The sequence below is a fragment of the Sinocyclocheilus anshuiensis genome, unplaced genomic scaffold (genome assembly GCF_001515605.1).
Source record: "Sinocyclocheilus anshuiensis isolate Anshui unplaced genomic scaffold, SAMN03320099.WGS_v1.1 scaffold140, whole genome shotgun sequence".
Lineage (NCBI taxonomy): Eukaryota > Metazoa > Chordata > Actinopteri > Cypriniformes > Cyprinidae > Sinocyclocheilus > Sinocyclocheilus anshuiensis.
In genome coordinates, this window is record NW_015554147.1 from 411,963 (window position 1) to 434,027 (window position 22,065).

A 22,065-nucleotide genomic window follows, 5' to 3' on the forward strand; every position below is an offset into this window, starting at 1 on the left:
TTTTATTTTATTTTATTTTATTTTATTTTATTTTATTTTATTTTATTTTATTTTATTTTATTTTATTTTATTTTATTTTATTTTATTTTATTTTATTTTATTTTATTTTATTTTATTTTATTTTATTTTATTTTATTTTATTTTATTTTATTTTATTTTATTTTATTTTATTTTATTTTATTTTATTTTATTTTATTTTATTTTATTTTATTTTATTTTATTTTATTTTATTTTATTTTATTTTATTTTATTTTATTTTATTTTATTTTATTTTATTTTATTTTATTTTATTTTATTTTATTTTATTTTATTTTATTTTATTTTATTTTATTGTATTTATTTATTTATTTATTTATTTATTTATTTATTTATTTGTTTATTTGTTTTTTATCTGTTTGTTTGTTTGTTTGTTTATCCTCAGGACTTATTGGTAAATAGAAAGATCAAAGAACAGCATTCATTTGAAAAATAATCAATATAAATATATCTGCATAAATGCATCCTTGACTAAAAAATTCAACAACGACACTAATAATACTACTACTAATAATAATACTAATACTACTACTACTACTACTAATAATAATAATAATAATGATTCCAAACATTTGAATGGTAGTGTGTAAAATAAAATAAAAGCTTTATAATTGATAAATAAAAAGCTTTAAAAATGATAAAGCTTACTTTTCTTTCTTTTTTTTTCCACATACACTCTTAAAAATAAAGGTGCTTCACGATGCCATATGAAGAACCTTTTGAAGCACCTTTATTTTTAAGAGTGTAGGCTGTTTGTTGTAAGTGTCATATGCACATGCTGCAGGGTTCAACATAAACTCAGTATCAAACCCTGAGTTGACAGCGAATGTTATTATCGTGAGACTGCCGCACTCAATCTAAACTGGATTTTAATTGGTTTTGTCAACTTTAAACCAACAATTTAACTCACTTTGTTTTACAGGCCTGGTTTATCGCTGCACGTTATTCCATATAGAAAAATAATGTTTGTCTTTCTCCGACCTCTGAAATGACTTTTGTTTTTGACTGACAGCACAAGTCCCTTTTTCCTTTCACAGCTTCTCCCCTCTAATCACCTGGCTTAATTCTAGCATGTAACAAACACATTTCATATTCCATTCAGCTCTCGATAAATCATGTCCTGCCCTAAATGTTTTTGTTGTCATTGAATATCTTATTGCACTTGGATACACCTTACATTATTCAAGTAAAATAACTTGGAAACTGCATCTTGCGATGAAATGACCAGCCGTTTGCTGTAATGTGGTTATTATAATTGTATATGTCTGCCAACACAACCTCCTTTTTACATGTATGCATTTATACATTTGCTTTTATACAAAGTGACTTAGAAAAGACGAACAAGAGCAATTTGTCAACGAGCCAATAATATTGGTATGGTTTAATGCCAGGTTTATTAAACAACTAGATGAGTTCCAATGGGAAATTCGTCAACACGGGAAAGAAAAATCCAACTTAATTTGATCTTTGAACGTGACTGTGCTTTATTAGGCAATATAACACACACATGACCCTGAATAATTATGCAATAAGTCTCTTGTACAGTTAAATTTAGCTCAAAAGAAGAAAACTGTTACAGAATCACCCAAAGCTGACCCAGAGGATATTGCACCTGCACCAATACGATAAGCAGCATGTACATGAAAGGCCACTATAAGCCTGACTGACACCATCCCCGTGTTACTTTTAGGTAATGAGGGAACCTGCGAGAGCCTCCGTAGCGTTTTCCTTCCTCCCCATTCCTCTCAGCAAGGCCCCAGGGAAGAGATAACAAGAAACAAAACAGTTGGCTGCCGTAACAAAGAGGCAGCAAAGCCTTTTATACTTCCTTTAAATTGAATTTTTTCCACTGTCTCAGAAATCTTCCTTAAAGCTAAAGTCCTCTTTACAGTGAATAGATATCCCTCATAAATGTGACATAGGCAGGCGGTGATTGTTTGGAATCTTTACTCAATGGCCATCGTTGCTGGAGGATTATCCCACATTTAGGCATTTCAATTTAGTCACATCAAACCACTAAAACAGCCCTCCAAGACAAACAACCACCCGGCTGCACATGTAAGCGGCTCCGTCTTTTTTAACATTTTTATTGTCTTCTCTCGTCTTTGATTTGTAAGAAAATATGAAAAGGCTGGCTGCTATCGCTTGATTGTTCTCGCTTTTCTTTCGTTCGATGACAGTCGCAATTTCAAGCAGCTCCAGATGTTTTATTTAGGTTTGGAAAAGAATAAGGGTTGAGAAACTATCCCATCCCAAACTTCGAAACACATTGTGCTTGTTGCCAGTGAAGCGGGAAGGGCTTCATAAGAAGCACACTGTAAGCCTAATGAAAATTGCTCTGAAAACAATGAGGCCAAGGCCTTCGCTGAGCTTGTTGGATGGGCTCGGGCATCGTTTTTCCGTCTAGCAGTTAGTTGGAAGTGGTTTTGCACACCCCATTAAACATGACGGAATGAAAGCACTCTTCTGCTGTGTTCATTTTCATAGGCAAGAGAGCGTATGTTGTGTCTACAGCAGTTGTGGTGTTCTGTTGTGCTGTGGGCGAAAAATAAGCCCGTCGTTATTTTTGCCTCCCTACGCATATCCCTGCTTAACTCATTTTCGTGTTTTTGCATCCTCAAGTCTATGGTTTCTTTCCCTCTGTACACGTTTCCATGCATGTTTGAGACACTTTCTGTCAGAGCTCTTTTATCCCCAGTTTTCTTTTGCATGTGATATGAATAGATCAGCAGGTGGCAAACAACCCTTTGAATAAAGCTCATCAGTTTCAGAGATACAGACTGCTGTTATAAATGGCTTTGTGAATTCACAGGCGTACATGTGCAACATTAACAGCCTGTAGAGCTAATTATCTTTGATGCAATGGAAGTAGCTTATTCAAAAGTGGCATTAGCAGTTCTAGTTTAAATATTTATTTAAAAAGGACAAAGAAGAAGAAGAAGAAAAAGACAAAAAAGAGAGTGAAAAAAAAAAACTCCTCATGGCTGTAAAAAGGGTCAATAAAATGTTTGTTTGGTTTTCTGTTTGCTTCAAATAAACTGGGAAACAAGGGTAAAAAAAAAAAAGAACTGTGATCAAACTGCAATTCAGAGCTTCTTATTTTGATTTTGATTTTGTTGCCGTGGTTCAAAAACCAATAAAACAAACCTTTGGCTTATATGTCCAGAACCAGCATTCCAGAGAGACATCCACCTATTTATATCATTAATCTCAGATACAAGGAACATAAAACAGCCACAAACAAGTGGCTAAATCCAAGAGAATAACAACATATACATTACATTTTGAATGGTATTTTCTGTTATCTGATTTGTCATGGGTCATATTTTTATCCAGTAAGGAAAAATGTATTGCTCAAAGTTTGCTATTCCTAAGCTCAGGAGACTTAGTTTCGATTCTCATACATCTCTCATATTAGTATCAACAGCAATTACGCATCAATATTTCTCCAAAAATTCCTTAAGTAGACACAAATGAGACATGATAAATATTTGAGACAAAAAGAGTAAAAACTGAGAATGTGGTGAAAGAAACATAGACTATCTCTTTATCTCCTTGCTGCAGTCTCTATCAAGACTCCATATAGGAATATTTTATTGCTCAGTGGTTGCTCTTTCTAAACTCAGGAGACTTAGTTGTGATTCTCATGTATTTCTCATTTTAGTGTTAATAGTGTCTCAGATGTTTCTCCTAAAATTTCTTAGGAGAAATAAAAGTAGACACAAATGAGACATGAGAAAGGAGCAAAGGAGTCCAGAATGAGAATGGACTGTGAAAAACATGCAAGATCTCTTTATTGGCTGGCTGAAATCTCTTTCAAGACTCCATTATAAAAAAATGTTTTATTGCTCAGAGGTTGCTCTTTCTTTTTTTCTCGATTACATTTGGGTTTTTTACCTTTAATAGTCAGGACAGCAGGAGTAGAGACAATGAGAGAGGTGAGAAGAGAACATGAGCAGCAAAGTACCTTTAACTGGGACTCAAACTCGTGTTGTCTGATGTGCAGTTGTGCCTCGACGTCAATGTGCTGCCCACAAGGATATGGCTCTCACAGAGGTTACCCTCAGGAAACTAAGGGTTGATTCTATTATATGTCTCATGTAGGAAACAGCTTTGTCTTAAAGGGATAGTTCACCCAAAAATGAAAATTCTGTCATTAATTACTTGTCATTCCAAACCCGTAAGATCTTCATTCTTCTTCAGAACAGTAAGAACATCGTTCAAATGGTCCATATGACATCAGTGGTTCAACCGTAATTTTACAAAGCTACGAGAATACTTTTGGTGCGCAAAGAAAACTAAAATAATGACTTTATTTAACAATTCTTCTCCCCCAAGTTACCATCTACCGCCATTATCGAGAGTAACACGATGCATGCACGTGATGCTGCTGACGTAGAACAGGCATGCGTTGTGTTACTCTCGATAATGGCGGTAGATGGTAACTCGGAGGGGGGGAGAATTGTTGAATAAAGTTATTTTTGTTTTGTTTTTGCACACAAAAAGTATTATCATAGCTTCATAAAATTACGGTTGAACCACTGATGTCACATGGACTATTTTGTCGATGTTCTTGGTACCTTTCTGGGCCTTGAACGTTTCAGTTGCGTTGCTGTCTATGGAGGGTCAGAAAGCTCTCAGATTTCATCAAAAATATTTTAATTTGTGTTCTGAAGATGAACAAAGGTCTTACGGGTTTGGAAAGACATGAGGGTGAGTAATTAATGACAGAATTTTAATTTCATGTCTAATTCTTCTAAATTGTTGAGGAGACAAATGTGAGCGTTCCAGCATTTCTAGCTAAGGAGAAAAATCTGAGCACAGTGTGTGATGATGATGATGAGATCTCTTCTAAAACATAAAAGGAGACCATTGTGAGCGTGTTAGCGTTTTTATCTCAAGAGTCAAGTGTGAGAAGCAAGTCTCCATTTGATCTTAAAATATCCTAATTTCTGTCTAGGAGAAATATCGGAGATGTTAAAGAGATCTCACATGTGATTTTTATTTCCTCTGGGGAATGACTAACACTAAGCCAGTCTTTATCTCAAAATAAACCCTGACACATTTTTTTTTCTTTTTCGTAAGGAAAAAGAGAGATTTAGAGTGATACAAGAGACATACTATAATCACTATAAATTGCAGTCAATTATAGCAGTCAAAATGTCAATCTTATTATACAATAATAATTGATTGCAGACCACCATGACTGACCAGTCAGAATTGAATTTCCCAGAGAGCCATGTAATTCAGTGAATGAGAGACTGGATTGCATTTTACGTTGTTCAGCAGGCAAAATCTTTTCAGAAACTCATTTGCAAATTGTGCTATTTTGTCACATCAATGTTGTGAATAGGCCATACCAAATTATACACTGCCAGATATAAATAAATGTGCAAAAATTGTACCTTTGGGGGTGCAACAGCTTGTCACTGTGTCAGGACCCCCAAAAGGACTCCTTTGTACCTTGTTTACACCTAAAGGGTGTATAGAAATACCCAGTGCTGGGTAGTAACTGATTACATGTAATCTGGATTAAGTAATCAGATTCCAAAAATTAATTACTTGTAGAGTGTATTACATTTTAAGATACTCTTAATCAGACCACAGTTACTTTTTATTGATTGCATGATCACATATTATTTACATGATACATTATTAATAATTGATTGATTCTCTTTAAATTCTTCTTTTTTGTCTTTTAAATGTACTTTTCTAAAGTAGTTTATGGCTTACATACATTCCAAAAGGCAGATTTTCACACAAAGACCAGTCACAAGTATAATTACAGAAGAAAATGGAGAGGCTACATAACATTTGACCACTCGACCACTGAAATGGTCAACATTTTTACATTTCATCAACTACTGATGAACACATCAATTTTATTTAGCCATGTTTTATTATATATTTGGAAAGCTTTGTCTTTCAAACATATTAAAATGCACAAATTCACATTATTTCGTATTTAAATTCAATGCAGGGATTTCCTTTTTGTCAGTCTAAGTCTTTCACTTACATTAATATATTTACTTGAAGTACTCCCCGAGAGTTTATAATTAATAATTGAGTAACACATTTGCATATTCACAGTTAGGCGTAATAATGTACATTTGAGGTCCATTTCTGAAGGTACAATTTTTGCACATTTTTTTTTTTCTGGAGAGTGTACCATTCAAGTGTTTAGTTTGGTTCTTTGTACAAAGTAATGTGCATGTAGACAGACAGGATAACAATTCCCAGGCAGCTGCCACTAGTCTTCAATGGCGGTTCTGTTGCCTTTGAAGGTTGTTCATCTGGACAGGGAGGATGAGATACAGAAGATTCCTCTCCAGCCTCCATACTATGACATGGCACAGTCGGAGTCCACCGCGTTCACCGATAAGCCGGTGAGTAGCGCTGCTAAACTCATTGCTGTTTGTCCATTCTCTTGCTTTGGTGGTTTCATTGAAAAGAGGCTTCTGGGGTCGGGCTGTTATGGAACACATCTTCTTATGCATGTTGTACAAGATGAATTGCCTTCAGAAAGATGTTTAGATTAAAAGAGGAATCCAAGGAGACTTATTTTCTGACTTGTACTGTGTCAGCTGGGAACAGATGACAAGGGTCTGTAATTCAGCTGGCTCTGCAGAAGGTGTGAGGTTTCTCATATGTTGGAGGGAATTCATTGCAGGCATATGGCATTAATATCCTGGCTCTGTTCCAAAACCTATTGAGCTGCCTTCTTACGTACAGCCTTCATAGGAAGCCGCCTTCAAAGGAAGCATCCTAGCTGAAATGAAACCTCACAGTGACAGTATGGGAATAATCTGCATAGACACATCATATACACAGCATTCCTCACGGGAAGTTCACAGAAGTCTGAACTCCATTGGAAAAAAAATAAAAAAATAAAAATAAAATGTATAAACCAGCCTGTTATTCCAGCTAAGAGGTGCAAACCAGCTTAAGCTGGTTTAAGAGGTTTACAAGGGCAATTGATTTTAATTGAGTTTTGTATTAGCATGTTGCTAAGCTAACAGTACAACACTCAAAATGTATACCAGTGAACACCGATATTATTTAAACTATTTTTCAGTATTGGCTAAATTATATTTATAATCAATGCATTATGGGATTGTCTTCTGTCCAAAGAATCTGGCGTAGAAAATACCAGCGGACATGATAGACTGGTAGACATTTTGGTAGATATTGTGGATTATCCTGGTTACACTCACATGACATTGCTGCTGTGTCATGAAAGTTTATTATTTGCATTAACCTGTGCAATAACCTGTGAAGGAAAACTCAGTTTGGTACTCAAGCGCTGTATGAGAGACAACTTTTGTAGCTTTAATTAAAAAATAAATAAATAAATAAATAAATCAGTGAATATTTAATTCATACAGCAAAAACTATGCCATTTTTTTTTTAAACTCGAATGCTTTATTTGATATCTGTAGTATTTCTGATATATAAATTCCTACCTGAAAAATTTCAAGCACTTTTTTATTTTATTTGTATGTTTGACCTGTTGTATTTTTGTATTTATTTGTCCTATTATTTGTCATTATTTTCTTGGTTCTTTTTTAGTTTTTTACTGTCAAAAAAAAAAGTTGTTACCAATATGCTTGGGAACCTTTTTCTTACATTCATTTAATCTATTAGTTTTTGCTGTGATATCAAAATTGGTGCTGATAATTATGAAATTTGCTATCTACATTTTTTATATTGTAACAACATTATTTCAAGCAAGCACGCACAAAATCAATCAATATTATTGTGAAATAAAAATACTTTAAAAAATTAATTTGGTCAAAATAATTATTAGAATTTGGCCAAAAGAAATGATCTTGGAAGATATATTTCGAAGAAGCTTTGCAGCTACAGTACAGTATGATGCCTTCAAATATGCCTATATCTGAGGCTCACTAGATTTTGAAACAGAGCTTTTGTTTCAATCTTTTCACCATAGAGGAATGAAGCAATGCAGTCTGGAAATGCATTTACACTGTAAATCCACACATGTGTTTCATGTCATTGAATTACAATAGTGTCATATCTCCACAGCAAACCAAACACACACTAATCACACTGCTTTTTACACTTGGCCATCCTTGCTGTGAGGTTTTAGTTCTTCTGGTCGTTCCACACCTCATTCTTTCACATACAATGGTGTTCTACAGTCCAGGCCAATTAAGACACTAGTTACCCAGCAACCCCGTGTGGATAGATTGTATAGGCTCTACATCGTATTGCATTGTCTTTCTGCCCCCTACCCTCATTTGCAGGCCATGTTATACTTGATATATTTGCTTCTCTATAACTCTGAGCTGCATGCCTCTTCAAGAGCCACAATCTCCTACCTGCTATAGGCTCGTTGTTTGTCATCTTTTATAACTCTGTTGGGCTTATTGTGTGTGAAAATGTCACATTTGTCAGGCTTGCGTTGACGGCATGACACGGCTGTGGAATGATCGAAGTCTCATTCTCGTTAAACACAGCAATGCACTAGCAGTGTGTTTGAAGGATGTGGCTTTTGTTTAGACAGTCTTTTGTTGTTTGGGATTTCTTTATTGGTAGAAATAAAAAGCATGCTGTAAATGTGTTGCTACCAAAGAGAAAGAATACAGTTTGATGCACCTGTTGCAAAGTACAAACAATTGTGATTTCCAGCCTTTTTTCAACTCATTTTTAATGTGGTCACTTTAATAAAATGGGCTGCTCAATTGTAAAGGTGAGACGTGCAACATCAAACAGAACTGCAATAATACTAATGCAAACAAATGGAAGCCCACAGAGGCCATGCAGTATTATTAGTTGTCTGTCTTATTGTTTCCTGATATAACTTAAGGAAAAAGTCTATATAACTTACTTTCTCTGAATAACTGTAAAAATATTTCATGATTACAAGAAAACAAGACAAAAAACAATAATACATGGCTTCTGTGGGTTTTCATTTTAACAAACCCCTAACCCTAAATTTTATGTAAAACAAAATATATTATGTATATAAATTGTGTTCCTGTGGCTCAGTGGTAGAGCATTGTGTTAACAGCGCAAAATGTCATGGGTTTGATTCCCAGGGAACACACATACTGGTAAAAAATGTAAAGCCTGAATGCACTGTAAGTCGCTTTGGATAAAAGCGTCTGCTAAATGCATAAATTATTAATTCATTTATTATTATTATGATGATATTTAGAATTTTTACAAACTTGACTTCATTGGAATGGTATGAAACTTTGTGGCACTTGCTATATGAACACACACACAAAAATAATTGACTTGATCAGAAAAGGCTAAATGGTCTTAAAAAATAGTCACATTTAAAATATTTAAAGTCAAAAATTACCGCCATAGGAAATGAATGTGAAAAATACAAAAATGCAAAGCATTTTTAATATACAAATCAGCCACACAGATGTAATATTTGATCATGTCTAAATCTAAATCTAAATGCAAAACCTATTAAAAATAAGTAAGTATGTCTGAAAATGTGCTTACAAGTAACTAGGAAATACATACTCCATTTAAATGTATATGATTTTCTCTATTTATCCCCCTAGATGATATATAAATAAATGGTGCATTTATTTCTATATAAATTACCTTATAGACATGGTGCAAATGTCTAGTCTAGTAGCATAAAGTCTCATGTGGTATATTTATTGAATTTACAAGATGTTACTCTTATTGTCTTCATTTTGTTTTGACTGCTGAAGATCATTAGTGTGACCCCTAAGTTAAAGAGGGTTAAAGAGCTGAATATCATCGAGACTTGAGAGTGGGACTTTTTGGCCAGTAAGCAACCACCTAGCAATTCCCTTGCAATTATGTTTGATGTCTCATACAGTACTTCACATTTAAGTAATATCCACGCACATGTTCATATCCACTCACAATACTTCCTTCTTTTAGACTCTGCACAAAATAAATCGATCAACATTTAATTAAAAATACACATTTTTGTACACCAACTCTATGTTGACGCATTGATGTGATACAAAAAAAGCCAAGGAAAACCCTTGTAGTGAAGTATTTTCACATTCTAGCAAGAGTGTTGAGGTGTTGTGAATTGCCTGTTTAAAGCATACAGTGGAATGCAGTGCACTATACCTCCAACTGCAGTGCGCCTGTATGATGGTGAGTGTATACTAGAGGGACTGTGGAGATGATTATACTATGAAACAGTGGGAAACTATTGCTTCTGGTACTGTGAATAAACAGCTACGTGACTCTTGTTATAGCAAAGCATGTCTAAGAAAAAATCTCCTGAATTTGCTGTGCTGTATTTAACTTGAACTGTCAAACCCTAATTACACTAACTACACAACAGTGGATTAAGAAGCACTCGTATGAGAGCATAAAGTGGTGTCATTTCAAAATTACAGGATTCAAAGCACTCATGCTAGCAAAGATTTAATCTAGTTCAATATATGTGATACTGCAATGGTACATCTATGCATTATCTACATGCAGAGAATGAAAACAATACATTAAATTCTGACATATAATGTGATGAAAAACGCAAATTGTCTGTCATGTCAACTTAACTTCGATCTCAATGTCAACTTCAGCTTAAGTTCTTAGTGTTTTTTGCTAATGAAAAGAGCCGGAGACTAATGAAGGAGCTTTTCCGATCCGGAACGCATGCTCCCAGAGGGGATACACCACCCCTCAATAGCTGATGTGACTGTAATTAGCTTGACTAGCATGTCCATTGTGTTTGCTGGATTGTGCTTCAATCGTTGAAAAGGGCAGAAACATTGCAAAAGTGATTGGTGTGTGGCTAAAAAGCCATCTCAGATGGGGTCTTAAGTAATCAATGTCAAAATCCTTATTTGCACACACCTCACGTCCCATCAGTGGCCCTACAGTGAGGCTCAGGCAACACTTCCTGTTTGCTTTTCATAGGCTGTGGTTGCATTCCAATTTGTATGCTTCTACGGACTAGAAGTATAGACTGTTTTGGGGAAATTGCATATTTTTAGGGCGTAGTAAGCTGGGCCGTGATGTCGGAAAAAATTGTAACCGCATATTATAATTGTTGACTGCTGAGTTGACTGTACCTTAAAATTACGATTTGAATGCATGTGAAGGTGTTGTCCTGTGTCAAACGCTCCCAAATATGAAAGAGGGAAAAAAAGCCAAAAAACATGCATGAATGAGAAAATAATGCGGGACGTGCTTGATGTTAAAACTAGTTTTTGAACGCAATAGGCTAAACCACAAAAATGATCTCAGTGCGTTACTCGCACTGACTGAAACCAGGCCCATTTCTAGGCATAGGCAAGCTAGGTGGTCGCCTAGGGTGCCACCAGCAGGAGGGGGCACTACACTGGCACTACATTTTAGCAGTGTTGTTATAAAAAGTGGCACGGCCAACCTGAAATATGGATTCCCCAAAATCATTTGGCTAGAGTACTGTCAATCTGACGATGCCTGTATTCCATTGGATCAGAGCGCTGTCAACTGCTGCAGGATTGTTGCATGCAAAGTTTAGGGGCCCCAACAGGGACTTCGCGTATGGCGTCAAAATGGCTAGAAACAGCCCTGACTGAAACACTTGAAGCGCACACACAGAAGGCCACATCTCAGGCAGCATGCAACACAATTACTTCAAAATATTTCTGTCTTTGATAGTGTTCATTTAAACATAGACGGGTATGTCTTAAATGAACGTAAACAGTTGTGGAAAAATCTGATGTGTGACATATTAGATTTGTGATTTAGATCTTAATATAATACACCTCAAACTACAAAAGAATAGAGGGAATTAGGCTACTCACTGCTCTTGACTGAATAACTTTTGTATGGCTTTATTATTTGTAATTAATACACTAAAGACTATGGAATGATTATACTTACATTTGATTATTACATTTCTGCATTATTTCTTATTTGAATGCTTCTGTAAAATAGAAGTAAAATGAACAAAAATAAAGCACTGTTGATGTCTTTTTTTCATAGGCCTATATTGTTTTACTTGCAATTCGGGGCTTGTGTGATGAGACATGGCTCTGTGCGCACAGAACCCACTGAATGGAGCCCTCTTTCACGTCTTCTTGCCCTTGAATGCTTTAAACTCTCTTAAATTGTTAAATCGGCACACGTGCAAATGATAAACTTTTGTGAAGATGCAAAAGTGGCCTGATTGGAGCAGTGAAAAATCTGTCTGGTGTCCCAAGCATCTTGCTGGCCCTGGGCCATTGGGCAGTCCTTATTGTTGAGCCGTGGGCCTTAATTTTAATCAAAAATGTTAAAATACAACTTTGAAGATAAACACTTAAAACATACAGTAGCATGTTACAAAGGTTTCACTCATTAATAGTAGCCTAGTTATTGCATCAGCTGTAAAGAATAACTACCATAATTTAACAACATAATTTAACAACATTTTACATATTTTATTTATTTTGGTTAATGTTAATACATTTTTTAACTATTATTAATAAATTAGTGATTAAAAAATTACAAATAGGATTTGTAAAAATTATGTTAAAAATTATGAATGTTAGTTCATAATGCATTTAACCAACATTAACACAATTTAATGCTACACATTTTTATATAGATAGGGTGGGGGGAAATGCCCCCCGCGCCCCCTTAAGGACCTTGTAATTTATCTTCTGTGAAACAAAAGTTAAATGCGTCCAGAATAGTTAGACATATAAAATATGTCAGACTATGTGCATATGTGTAGCTCATGCAGTGATATTTGTGTAGATTTTATATGACAGACCTATTGTTTTGGATGTTTTGTTAATGCCATTTATTACTGCAAAATTAAAGGCTGACAGTTTGCGCTTTGTGATTATTAAGACTGATTGAATGTAGGCTGTAGTTCTCGTGGATGAAGGGCCCCTCAAGAGGTAAAGCCCAGGGGCCCCTTACAGTTTAATGCGGCCCTGGTAGTAAGACTATCTGTCAATATGCCACTGACACATACGGTTAGCATCTTGACCAATTAACTACCTCATGATTCATTATTCCTCATCATTTAAAAACGATTCAAAAACTACTGGACGTCATCCCTTACAACGTAGACAGCTTCAGTGAGCTGAAGTATATGACTATAGAAAAAAAGTAATAATAAAAATAAAAATTATTTTATTTATTTATTCTAGTAGTCGATTTTTGTCATTTTTAATCGTTTGCATCAGCCCGTATGTTTTTCTGTTTGACCAATAGTGTCAGAAACAGACATTTATTTTGACAGCTCTGAGAACGCAATCGATTAAGAACAAACGCACTGGCACTCCCATTCTCTGTTGTCATTAAATTACTAAATTAAATAACTAAATTAAAGACACAACATTAGTATTAGTAGTATTATTAGTATTATCTATTATTAGCAATGGAAAGGTAACAAAATATAACACTTTATCACAAATAAATAAATAAATAAATATTCATATTTTCTGTGTACTGCATAAAATTAGCGCTACCTGGTCTTTATTGTGGAGATATATATTCCCAGTGCAAATAGACTTACCAGATTACTGAGTGCACCATTGATTACAGTATTCATTTCTTTTTTATTCATGTTTTAACAAAATGACATATTCCAGTTGACAATTGCATGTCCACTACACTAACAGCCTCGTGGCAGGGACATTCGTGAAGGGATTCATTTGCTCACATTTGTGACCTTTCAAGTAGCAGTGCCCTTTATGGGGGCAAAAAAGGCATTCTGAATTCCCTCCGATTTTTTGGGACTCCCTAATCCTCATCTTGCAAACTCTACAGTACGGATAGCAGCTAGGCGAATTGGGATGCAGCCTGTGTCTTCCTAAAGCCTCTCGAACTCCAGGGATGGAAAATCGGGTAGGTGTAGAGGCAACCTGGCTCTTTGTTCACTTTGTCATCTTAAGCAGAAAGGGCCAGAGAGTCAAACTCGCCAGCTCTCAGCACTGCACCAAAGGCAGAGCACACAAATACCGCAGAGCTCATCTCATCTCCCATTCACAAAGAGCACGGCCCGCAGGAGATACCTCACACTCCACGTCTCTTTGCATTACTATCATCGAGACATCAAAACCAATATCTATAGCATCTTACAAACCTAGTGAATTACTGAAGATTACAAGCCCCTTTTTCCACCGCAGCATCACTCGGATGGGGAGTTTGTCATTTGAATCTGAATAAAACAATTATCTGCTAGATGTTATCATGAACTATGGGATATAAAGAGGATAGGAACTGTCAAAGCAGAAGCGAAAATCCTGCTGTGCCAGAAAACGAAGGGAAAGTAATGATAAAGGAAGATGACTGTTTATGCTCCTAGTTGGAATATAAAGTGCCACCACTGAGAGATTATAGAATTCCACCAGAGTGTTCATTAACTCCTCAGCAGTGATTGGATAATGGCTGTAGAGCCACCACATTAATGCGGCCTGTGGGTGAAATCTGTCGCATTACTCGAAAATTGTGAATTCTTTTATTACTATTCAACGATTTGTGGCCAGAACAAAGCAGATAATGACCTTTTTTATGAGATTCAGTTTGTCTCATAAACATTTTATGGGCTAAATAATTTAAAAACATTGCCATCTCATCTTATCTTAATGTTTTTAGATCCTGTGATTGCGTCGAAGTTTGTCATTTAGTCTGTCCATTTATTTTGCTTTCATATTATGCTGTTCTTCTTTTATATCAGATTTGATCAGATCTCTGTGAATGGCTGATTGTTTTTGATTGTGGCACTTTTTTATTATTGTTTTTTTTTTTTCCAATGTGTTCTTGATTTATGAAATATATCTATCTTTCTGTCTCTTGTCTTCTACATCTATTACAGTGGGCCCAAAAAGTATGTGTACATTTAACACACAATTAAAGGAATAGTTCACCCAAAAATGAAAATTTGATTAAAATGTACTCGCACGCAGGACATCCAATGAGTTTTTTCTTCATTGGAACAGAATTTGAGGAATTTAGCATTGCATGGGTGCCGTCAGAATGAGAGTCCAAACGACTGATAAAAACATCACAATAATCCACACCACTCTAGACCATCAATGAACATCTTGTGAAGAGAAAAGCTGCATATTTGTAAGAAACAAATCTGTCATTAAGGTGTTTTAACCTCAAACCATTGCTTCCAGGTAAAATATGAGTCCTTAATCCATAATAACGCTTCCATTCCCTGTTGTCTTCTTACATCAAAATCAACAAACATATTTGTTTTGAACTGTTTTTGTAAACAGTGCATAATTAGTGCATATTTCAATCCTGATTTATTTATTTATTTATTTTACCTGGAGAAAGAGGACTCATATTTTGGCCAGATGCAACAGTTTGAAGTAAAAAAAGAAAAAAAAAAGACTTATTTGAAAACTACATGGTATGTGTGCTGGAGCAGGGTTGGAACAAAACTCTGCAGGGCTCCGGCCCTCCAGGAATTGACTAAATGCATGGTTACTTCCTGGTTTTAGATAAGCCAGCTCATTCATTTTTCAGTCAACTGTTAAAATCAGCTCTGCTATAAGGGGAGCGCCCTTTGCTCGATTTCTCTGCATAATCCATTCACAATTTGAAAGAAAGTAAGTAGAGGCTACAGGTGGGAACTAATCAATTAACTAGACAAACTGAAAACTAGGTCAAATGAAATAAACAATGCATACACAAGATATACGTTACAGTTTTCATTGCCATAAAAATTGGATGTCACGTGAAAAAATTGGATGTCACGTGAACAAATTTGTATCGTATCGGTGTTTTGGGAGCCTGAAACCGCTATTTTTGAATTTTTGGAAAAAAACTCCTATTTTTTGAAACCAGGTTCCAGAGTGGATAGATCGGAAAATGACACCCTTGCGTTTTCGTGTACAGCTAATCCGTATATTTTTGTGAAACGATGATGTCATCACCCCACGTCTCGACCCTAGTCAGGCACTGCTACATCACATAACAGCAACAACAACAACGGCGGACTACATGCTTGTGTTCGTGCTGCAGAAGCTACTGAGCCTATTAGCTTTACTAAAGAAAAATAAAAAATTACTAAAGCAAAAATATTTGTATACAGCGTGCAAGGTTTATGCGCATGCTCCAAGTCTTCTTCTCCATTTTTAGTGTATCTCTGTGGCAGAATTACAGTGCCACATACTGGTCTGGCATGTATACTACATTGTTTTGAGTCGGTTTCAGTGGTTTCGTGTGTACGGATTTTTTTTTTTAGAACGAGAAAAAAGAAAAGATTGGATAGGGAAAGGTCTTGCTTCGTGTGGATGTGGCCTATATATAAACTGTCGATCAGTGTCATTTCTGGACAGATCATTCACCGGTTTATTATGAGTTTAAAAGTACGCGAGCGCTGTTGACACAAGCAGACGCGACGCTTTGAATTTGCGTGCACAATGAATGACATCGCGTCAGGAGCTGACTAACAAAATAGCTGCTAAAGTAAAAGTAAAGAAGTTTGTATTTAAAGTCAAAAGCAAACACACTAGGACATTTTTAATGTTTCAATAAAAGGACCTCAGTGTGTATCATCTAAATTCTGCTGATGATTACATTACTGCTCTAACATAACACTTAATTTCAGTTTCAACTAACTAGAAATGTCACTTTAACGTCCACTTCATTTGTATATAGTGCATATTTAAGGTAGCAATGCAATGCATAATATCATATTATTAATATTAATAATATGACAATATCTGTAGTCAATACTGATTAAATGGGAGGAGGAAATCTATACCCAGCTAGGAAAAACAAAATGATAAAAGCACTGATGTTCATTTACTGAAGTAGTATTCAGGAACTGTGAATAAATTACTGCAGAAATTACTGCAAAATAATAATAATAATAATATAATGGGTATAATAACATCCTCAATAAACCAAAAAGAGATTACCTTAGACAAAGTTTGATTAATATACATTAATATTGGTCAAAAGTTTAAACACATTAGCTACTATTGTTTTTCAAGCAAGTTGCTTATGATCAAGTCTGCATTTATTTGATAAAAAATACAGAAATACATACAGTAATAAAAATACAGTAAAAATATATGTTAAATTGATCAAAAGTGATGGTAAAGACTTATATTATAAAATATTTCTGTTTTGAGTAAAAGCTGTTCTTTTTTACTTTTTAATCATCAAATCCTGAAAAGGTATCAAAGGTTATAGAATAAATATTAAGCAGCACAACTGTTTCTAACATTGATAATAAATCAGCATATCAGAGTGATTTCTGAAGGATCATGTGACACTGAAGATTGGGATAATGGCTGATGAAAATTCAGAAATGCATTACAGAAATATATATTTTAAAGTATGGTAAAAATAGAAAACCGTTATTTTAAACTGTAATAACATTTCACAATATTACAGTTCTTTCTGTATTTCTTTCTGTATTTATCACATGAATGCAGACATGATGATCATAAGCAACTTCTTTCAAAAATATTCAAAATAGTAATGTGTCCAAACTTTTGACCGAGACCGGTAAGTAAAAATATACACATTTTAAAATGAAACGTTGTATAAATAAAAAGGTTAGGAATCATATTTGTTTCAAGTGCTTTTTATTGATGGTGGGGGGCTCCAACATGAATTTTGCCTAAGGCCTCCAAATATCTAGAACCGGCCCTGGATATGTACTGCAATGGCATTCATACATTGTTTAAATACGTTCAAATATGGGGCCGCTGTATGTCAACTCACAGATTCACATCATTGATCGTCATTTGTTCAACCTTGAGGAGCTGTTTTTGAGTCCTTGGCCCTTTTGAGCACAGGCTCATGTTTGCTTGTTCTAGCTTGATTGATTTATCAGTTACATGCCAAGCCATCTGTCTTCATATGAAAACATCACCAAGTCTGTTTTCTGTGTTATCATTATCATGCTTCATAATGTCTGTCCATTCATCTCATCTCTGCTCTTCCATGTCTCTTCACTGGAGGAGTTTCGTCATAATGCCTGAACTAAATCATTTAACAGCTGCAGAGGCTGAAGGCAGTCACAGAGTCAAGATATAGTAACTCTAAATAGTAAATTATCAATACTATAATGTGAAAAAAGTGCTCTGATTCTCATTATTGTAAAAAGGCACATTATTACAATATGTTTAAATGTTTTCTTAATATATGAATAACATCTACACATAATGTATATTATTTAGAATTACTAATTATTATTTAATTACATACAAATCATAATTATACTCATTTGAATATTTTTAGTTTTTTTTTCATGTCAATTAAGCACCCCACCCCCCCCCAAATTCACATGAAACAAAAAATAAATAATAAAAATCAATAAATCAATCAATCAATCTCATGAATGTAATATGAAAAAAAATATTTTTTAACTATTCTAAATAATAATAATAATAATAATAATAATAATAATAAATAATAATAAAACACCCAGATGCATTAAGGTAATGCAAAAGTGGGGAGAAAATAAAACATGCTTCATAAAACATAATGCAAAACAAATCTTGTGATTTAAAAAAAAAATGGCTTGGACATGTTTTTAGTTAGTTAGTGTGATTCACCCTTAGATAAAAATACATTTTTCAGAAAGTTTTGTAAGACTGGACTCCTCAGTAAAGGTTTTTATTTCCCTTCATTTCACTAACCTGGAGTCTGTGTTCACTGATTGGAGTGACAGCTCTGTTCTCTCTCTTTCTGTTCTCCTCTACGCTCTCTCTGTTTCTCTCTCACTCTGTCGTTCTGAGCTCCAATCCTCATAAATCCTCTCCACCTCTCTTATCTCCAGAACTCTGGTCACAAGGACTGTGATGTCCAGTATGCGGATCTGGATACTGCAGCTTTGGCTTCCTCTCCCAGCCCACGAAGCTCTGTGCACACTGATGGGGACCTTGTCGAGTACGCAACCATCCAGCCTAGCTCACACTAACGCATGCCATTGTAGGCCTTTCCCCCATGACTCTGGCCTCAAGGTACACAGACTGATGCACTCCTATGTTTCTTTTCCTCTGTTCGTACCTCACTCTCTCTCACTGAGCACTGAATTCCCTCTGTGTTTCCTGATTGTGTCTTCTTTCTTCTGTTGTTTGGTTTTGCCTTTATCTGCAGGGCTCGCAAAATTTCAAAATCCCTGGTAACCCTTCGGGCAGGCATTCTTCAGATTTTGGTAGCCCAAAATGAATTTAACTAGCCCCCCCAAAAAAAAAAAAGATATCGGCTGAACTTCACTGTGGACAAATTAGCATGATCAAAAACTTTAGTGATTGCATTTTTTCTTCATATAACAAGAGAGTAGGTGTGCAACGGATCACAAAACTCATGACTTGGATCATATTACAGATTTTGAGAGATAGATTGGATAATTTTTCAGATGAGCAAACAAATGGTTCTTTATCATTTAAATAACATATTATGTGAAGAACACTTTACTTCAATACCTTAGCAAAAACTAGTAGCATAAGCATATAGTGGTGTAACGATTCACTCAACCCTTGATGCGATACGATTCCTGATACAATAATTTTTAAATCAGGCAGGGCGGTGATGCATTTTGGTAGCCCGACTGGAAAACACAATAGCCTCGGGACGTCGGGCTAGCGATTTTGCAAGCCCTGATCTGTCTATATGCTACGGTGGCCGAGAAGTGCAAAACAAATCACAATTCTGAAAACAAAATAACAAATTACAAACGCAAATGCAAGTCTAAAAAACAAAATAACAATTCAGAAAGCACAACAACAATTCAGAAAACAAAATAACAAGTCAGAAAACACAACGACAAATCAGACAAACCGGAAGAGTTAGGTATAGTTTGAGACAGCGCCGTTGGTTTGGGATTACTCACCGCTGACTGGACGAGACATCTGTCAATCAACGTATACAGGGAAGAACCAGCCTAAGAACAGCAGAGTCCTGGTAGAAAGTTCGGAGATGGTGTTAAAGTAGCTCAGTTTAAATGTATTGTATGAATTGCCTTTACTATGGAATAAAAAAATACGGAGTGTCTATTTACATTTAGTTAACCCTTTAGGCGCCAGGGTTTTTTTGGAAAAATGCTGGATTTTGACATAAAGATTTCAAAAGCTTGTGGCTTGAAAGGGCTTAAAGATAGAGATCTACTGTAAATTAGAAAAATGTTGGGCATGACCGAAAGTTTTTGTGGGGTGTAAATATACTCATCTAATTTGCATATTATGACGTCATTATTCTAGTAGTGCAGAAATTACATATTTCAGCTGTAAGATGTTGTAATGTGCATGATATGGTATGGTGCGGTACGGCAGCAAAAATATTTTAATGCTAAAAAAGATGTCTCTTTCAAATAAATGCTGCTATTCAAACTTTCTGTTCAAATAAATAAATAAAAATAAATAAAATCCTGAAATAAAAATGTATCACACTTTCACAAAAATATTAAGCAGACACTTATTTGCTTGTTATGTACAATTAAATGAAAATGTATTACAATTTAAATTTGTATTAAGTGTAATTAGTGAAATTAAGAGTGCTTTGTAACCCACTTAAGTAGGAGCTCAATATATATTTAGATTTATTTATTTTTTTCTTGAGGAGCAAATCAGCATATTAGAATGATTTCTGAATGATCATGTGACACTGAAGACTGGAGTAATGATGCTGAAACTTCGGCTTTACATCACAAGAATAAATTACATTTTTAAATTTATTAAAATAGAAAACAGTTATTTTAAACTGTAATAATATTTAACAGTATTACTGTTTTTTACTGTATTTTTTATCAAATAAATGCAGCCTTAGTGAGCATAAGAGACTTATTTCAAAAATATCATAAATGATACTGACCGAACTTTTGAATGGTGGTGTATGAACGTTTTATTGCTAACATTTTGCTCGCTCAGTATGTTTCAGAATGTTCTTTTAATGTTATCGCCACTGTATGAGATAAACACACAAGAGGGTCCAACTTGTGCCTGTTACCATTCAGCCTGGTCTTGTTTATGCGTAGGTATTAATACGTAATATTTACAAGCACGAAACGTACATTTTTGTACATTTTTATTGATGCTAAAACGTACAATTTAGACGCATTTCAACATTTAAAACGTACAAATCACTACGTATTTTTAGCTAAAAAACGTAAAAATATTTACTTTTGTATCATTAAGATATTAGTATCAATGCATTTTTATCATTTTATCAATAAGCAATTTAGATTTTTAGACCCCTTAACCTACCCCCAAACCTAAACCTACCCATTTTACAGTGAATATGCATTTTTATCATTTTATTAATAAGCAATTTAGTAGGGATGCTCCGATCGATCGGCCGGAGATCGGTATCGGCCGATAATCATATTTTATGACTCAATCGGTACTCACCAACTTGGCCAATCTCAGGAACCGATCACAATTTGATGACGTCAACGCGTGACGACGTACATGATGCGTGGGGACATAAATGATTTGGCACCGCAGTCATGTCATCGCCGGTGTGGCAATGCTATGACGATTCGAGAAACAATGAAAAATTTGCTGTTTGTCGTGTATGTTTTGCATGATTCATCTACACAGCAGATTCAGTGACGTTAGAGCTGATCTGCGCCTCACTGCACGTGTCTGTGGCGCGTTACGGCTCCACGGCCACCGGAGCTGATCGTGGCCGCTCTAGACAGTTGAACACAAATTGTTCAAGTGTTTTAGAAATGAAAGGTAGAAGGGAAACCGGTCTGTAGTTCTCTAAAAGAGTTGGGTTAAGAGTGGGTTTCTTAAGAAGTGGGGTTATACGAGCCTGTTTAAATGTTGAGGGAAAAACACCAGTGTGAAGGGATGTGTTAATGATGTGAGTGAGTGCAGGTACAACGGCAGGAGAAATGGCTTACCTACCCATTTTATAGCGAATATAAAAGGATATAAAATGCAGTTGACCGAAATATGCAGGAAAAAAAACATTTTAGTAACAATATTGCATTAAAATATTTTAAGGTTTAAAGTGAAGTCTTGTTTGACATTATGTAGGCCTATTCTTGGAAACGAGCTGGCAGCAGAAATCACACAACAAATCGAAATGTTATCATTCATATTAAGTAAACGAGTAAACAATTGAATAATGCAATTGAAAACAAGGTAC

General features: G+C 35.1%; 1 protein-coding gene across 7 annotated transcripts in view; it reads left to right on the top strand.

Moving 5' to 3' along the window:
- LOC107670612 (nectin-1-like) overlaps positions 1-22,065 on the top strand; it is a 249,801-nt gene that overhangs the window by 205,443 nt on the left and 22,293 nt on the right. For 2 of the 7 annotated variants that reach the window (XM_016463258.1, XM_016463259.1), the window contains exons 9-10: positions 6,321-6,422; positions 18,749-18,932. The exons of 1 other annotated variant lie outside the window; for it this stretch is intronic. In XM_016463258.1, coding sequence (XP_016318744.1) covers positions 6,321-6,422; positions 18,749-18,889 — 243 coding nt within the window. In that variant the 3' untranslated portion in view covers positions 18,890-18,932. The remainder of the gene's footprint in view (positions 1-6,320; positions 6,423-18,748; positions 18,933-22,065) is intronic. 4 more of the 7 variants (XM_016463255.1, XM_016463256.1, XM_016463257.1 and 1 more) reach the window with 3 other exon arrangements.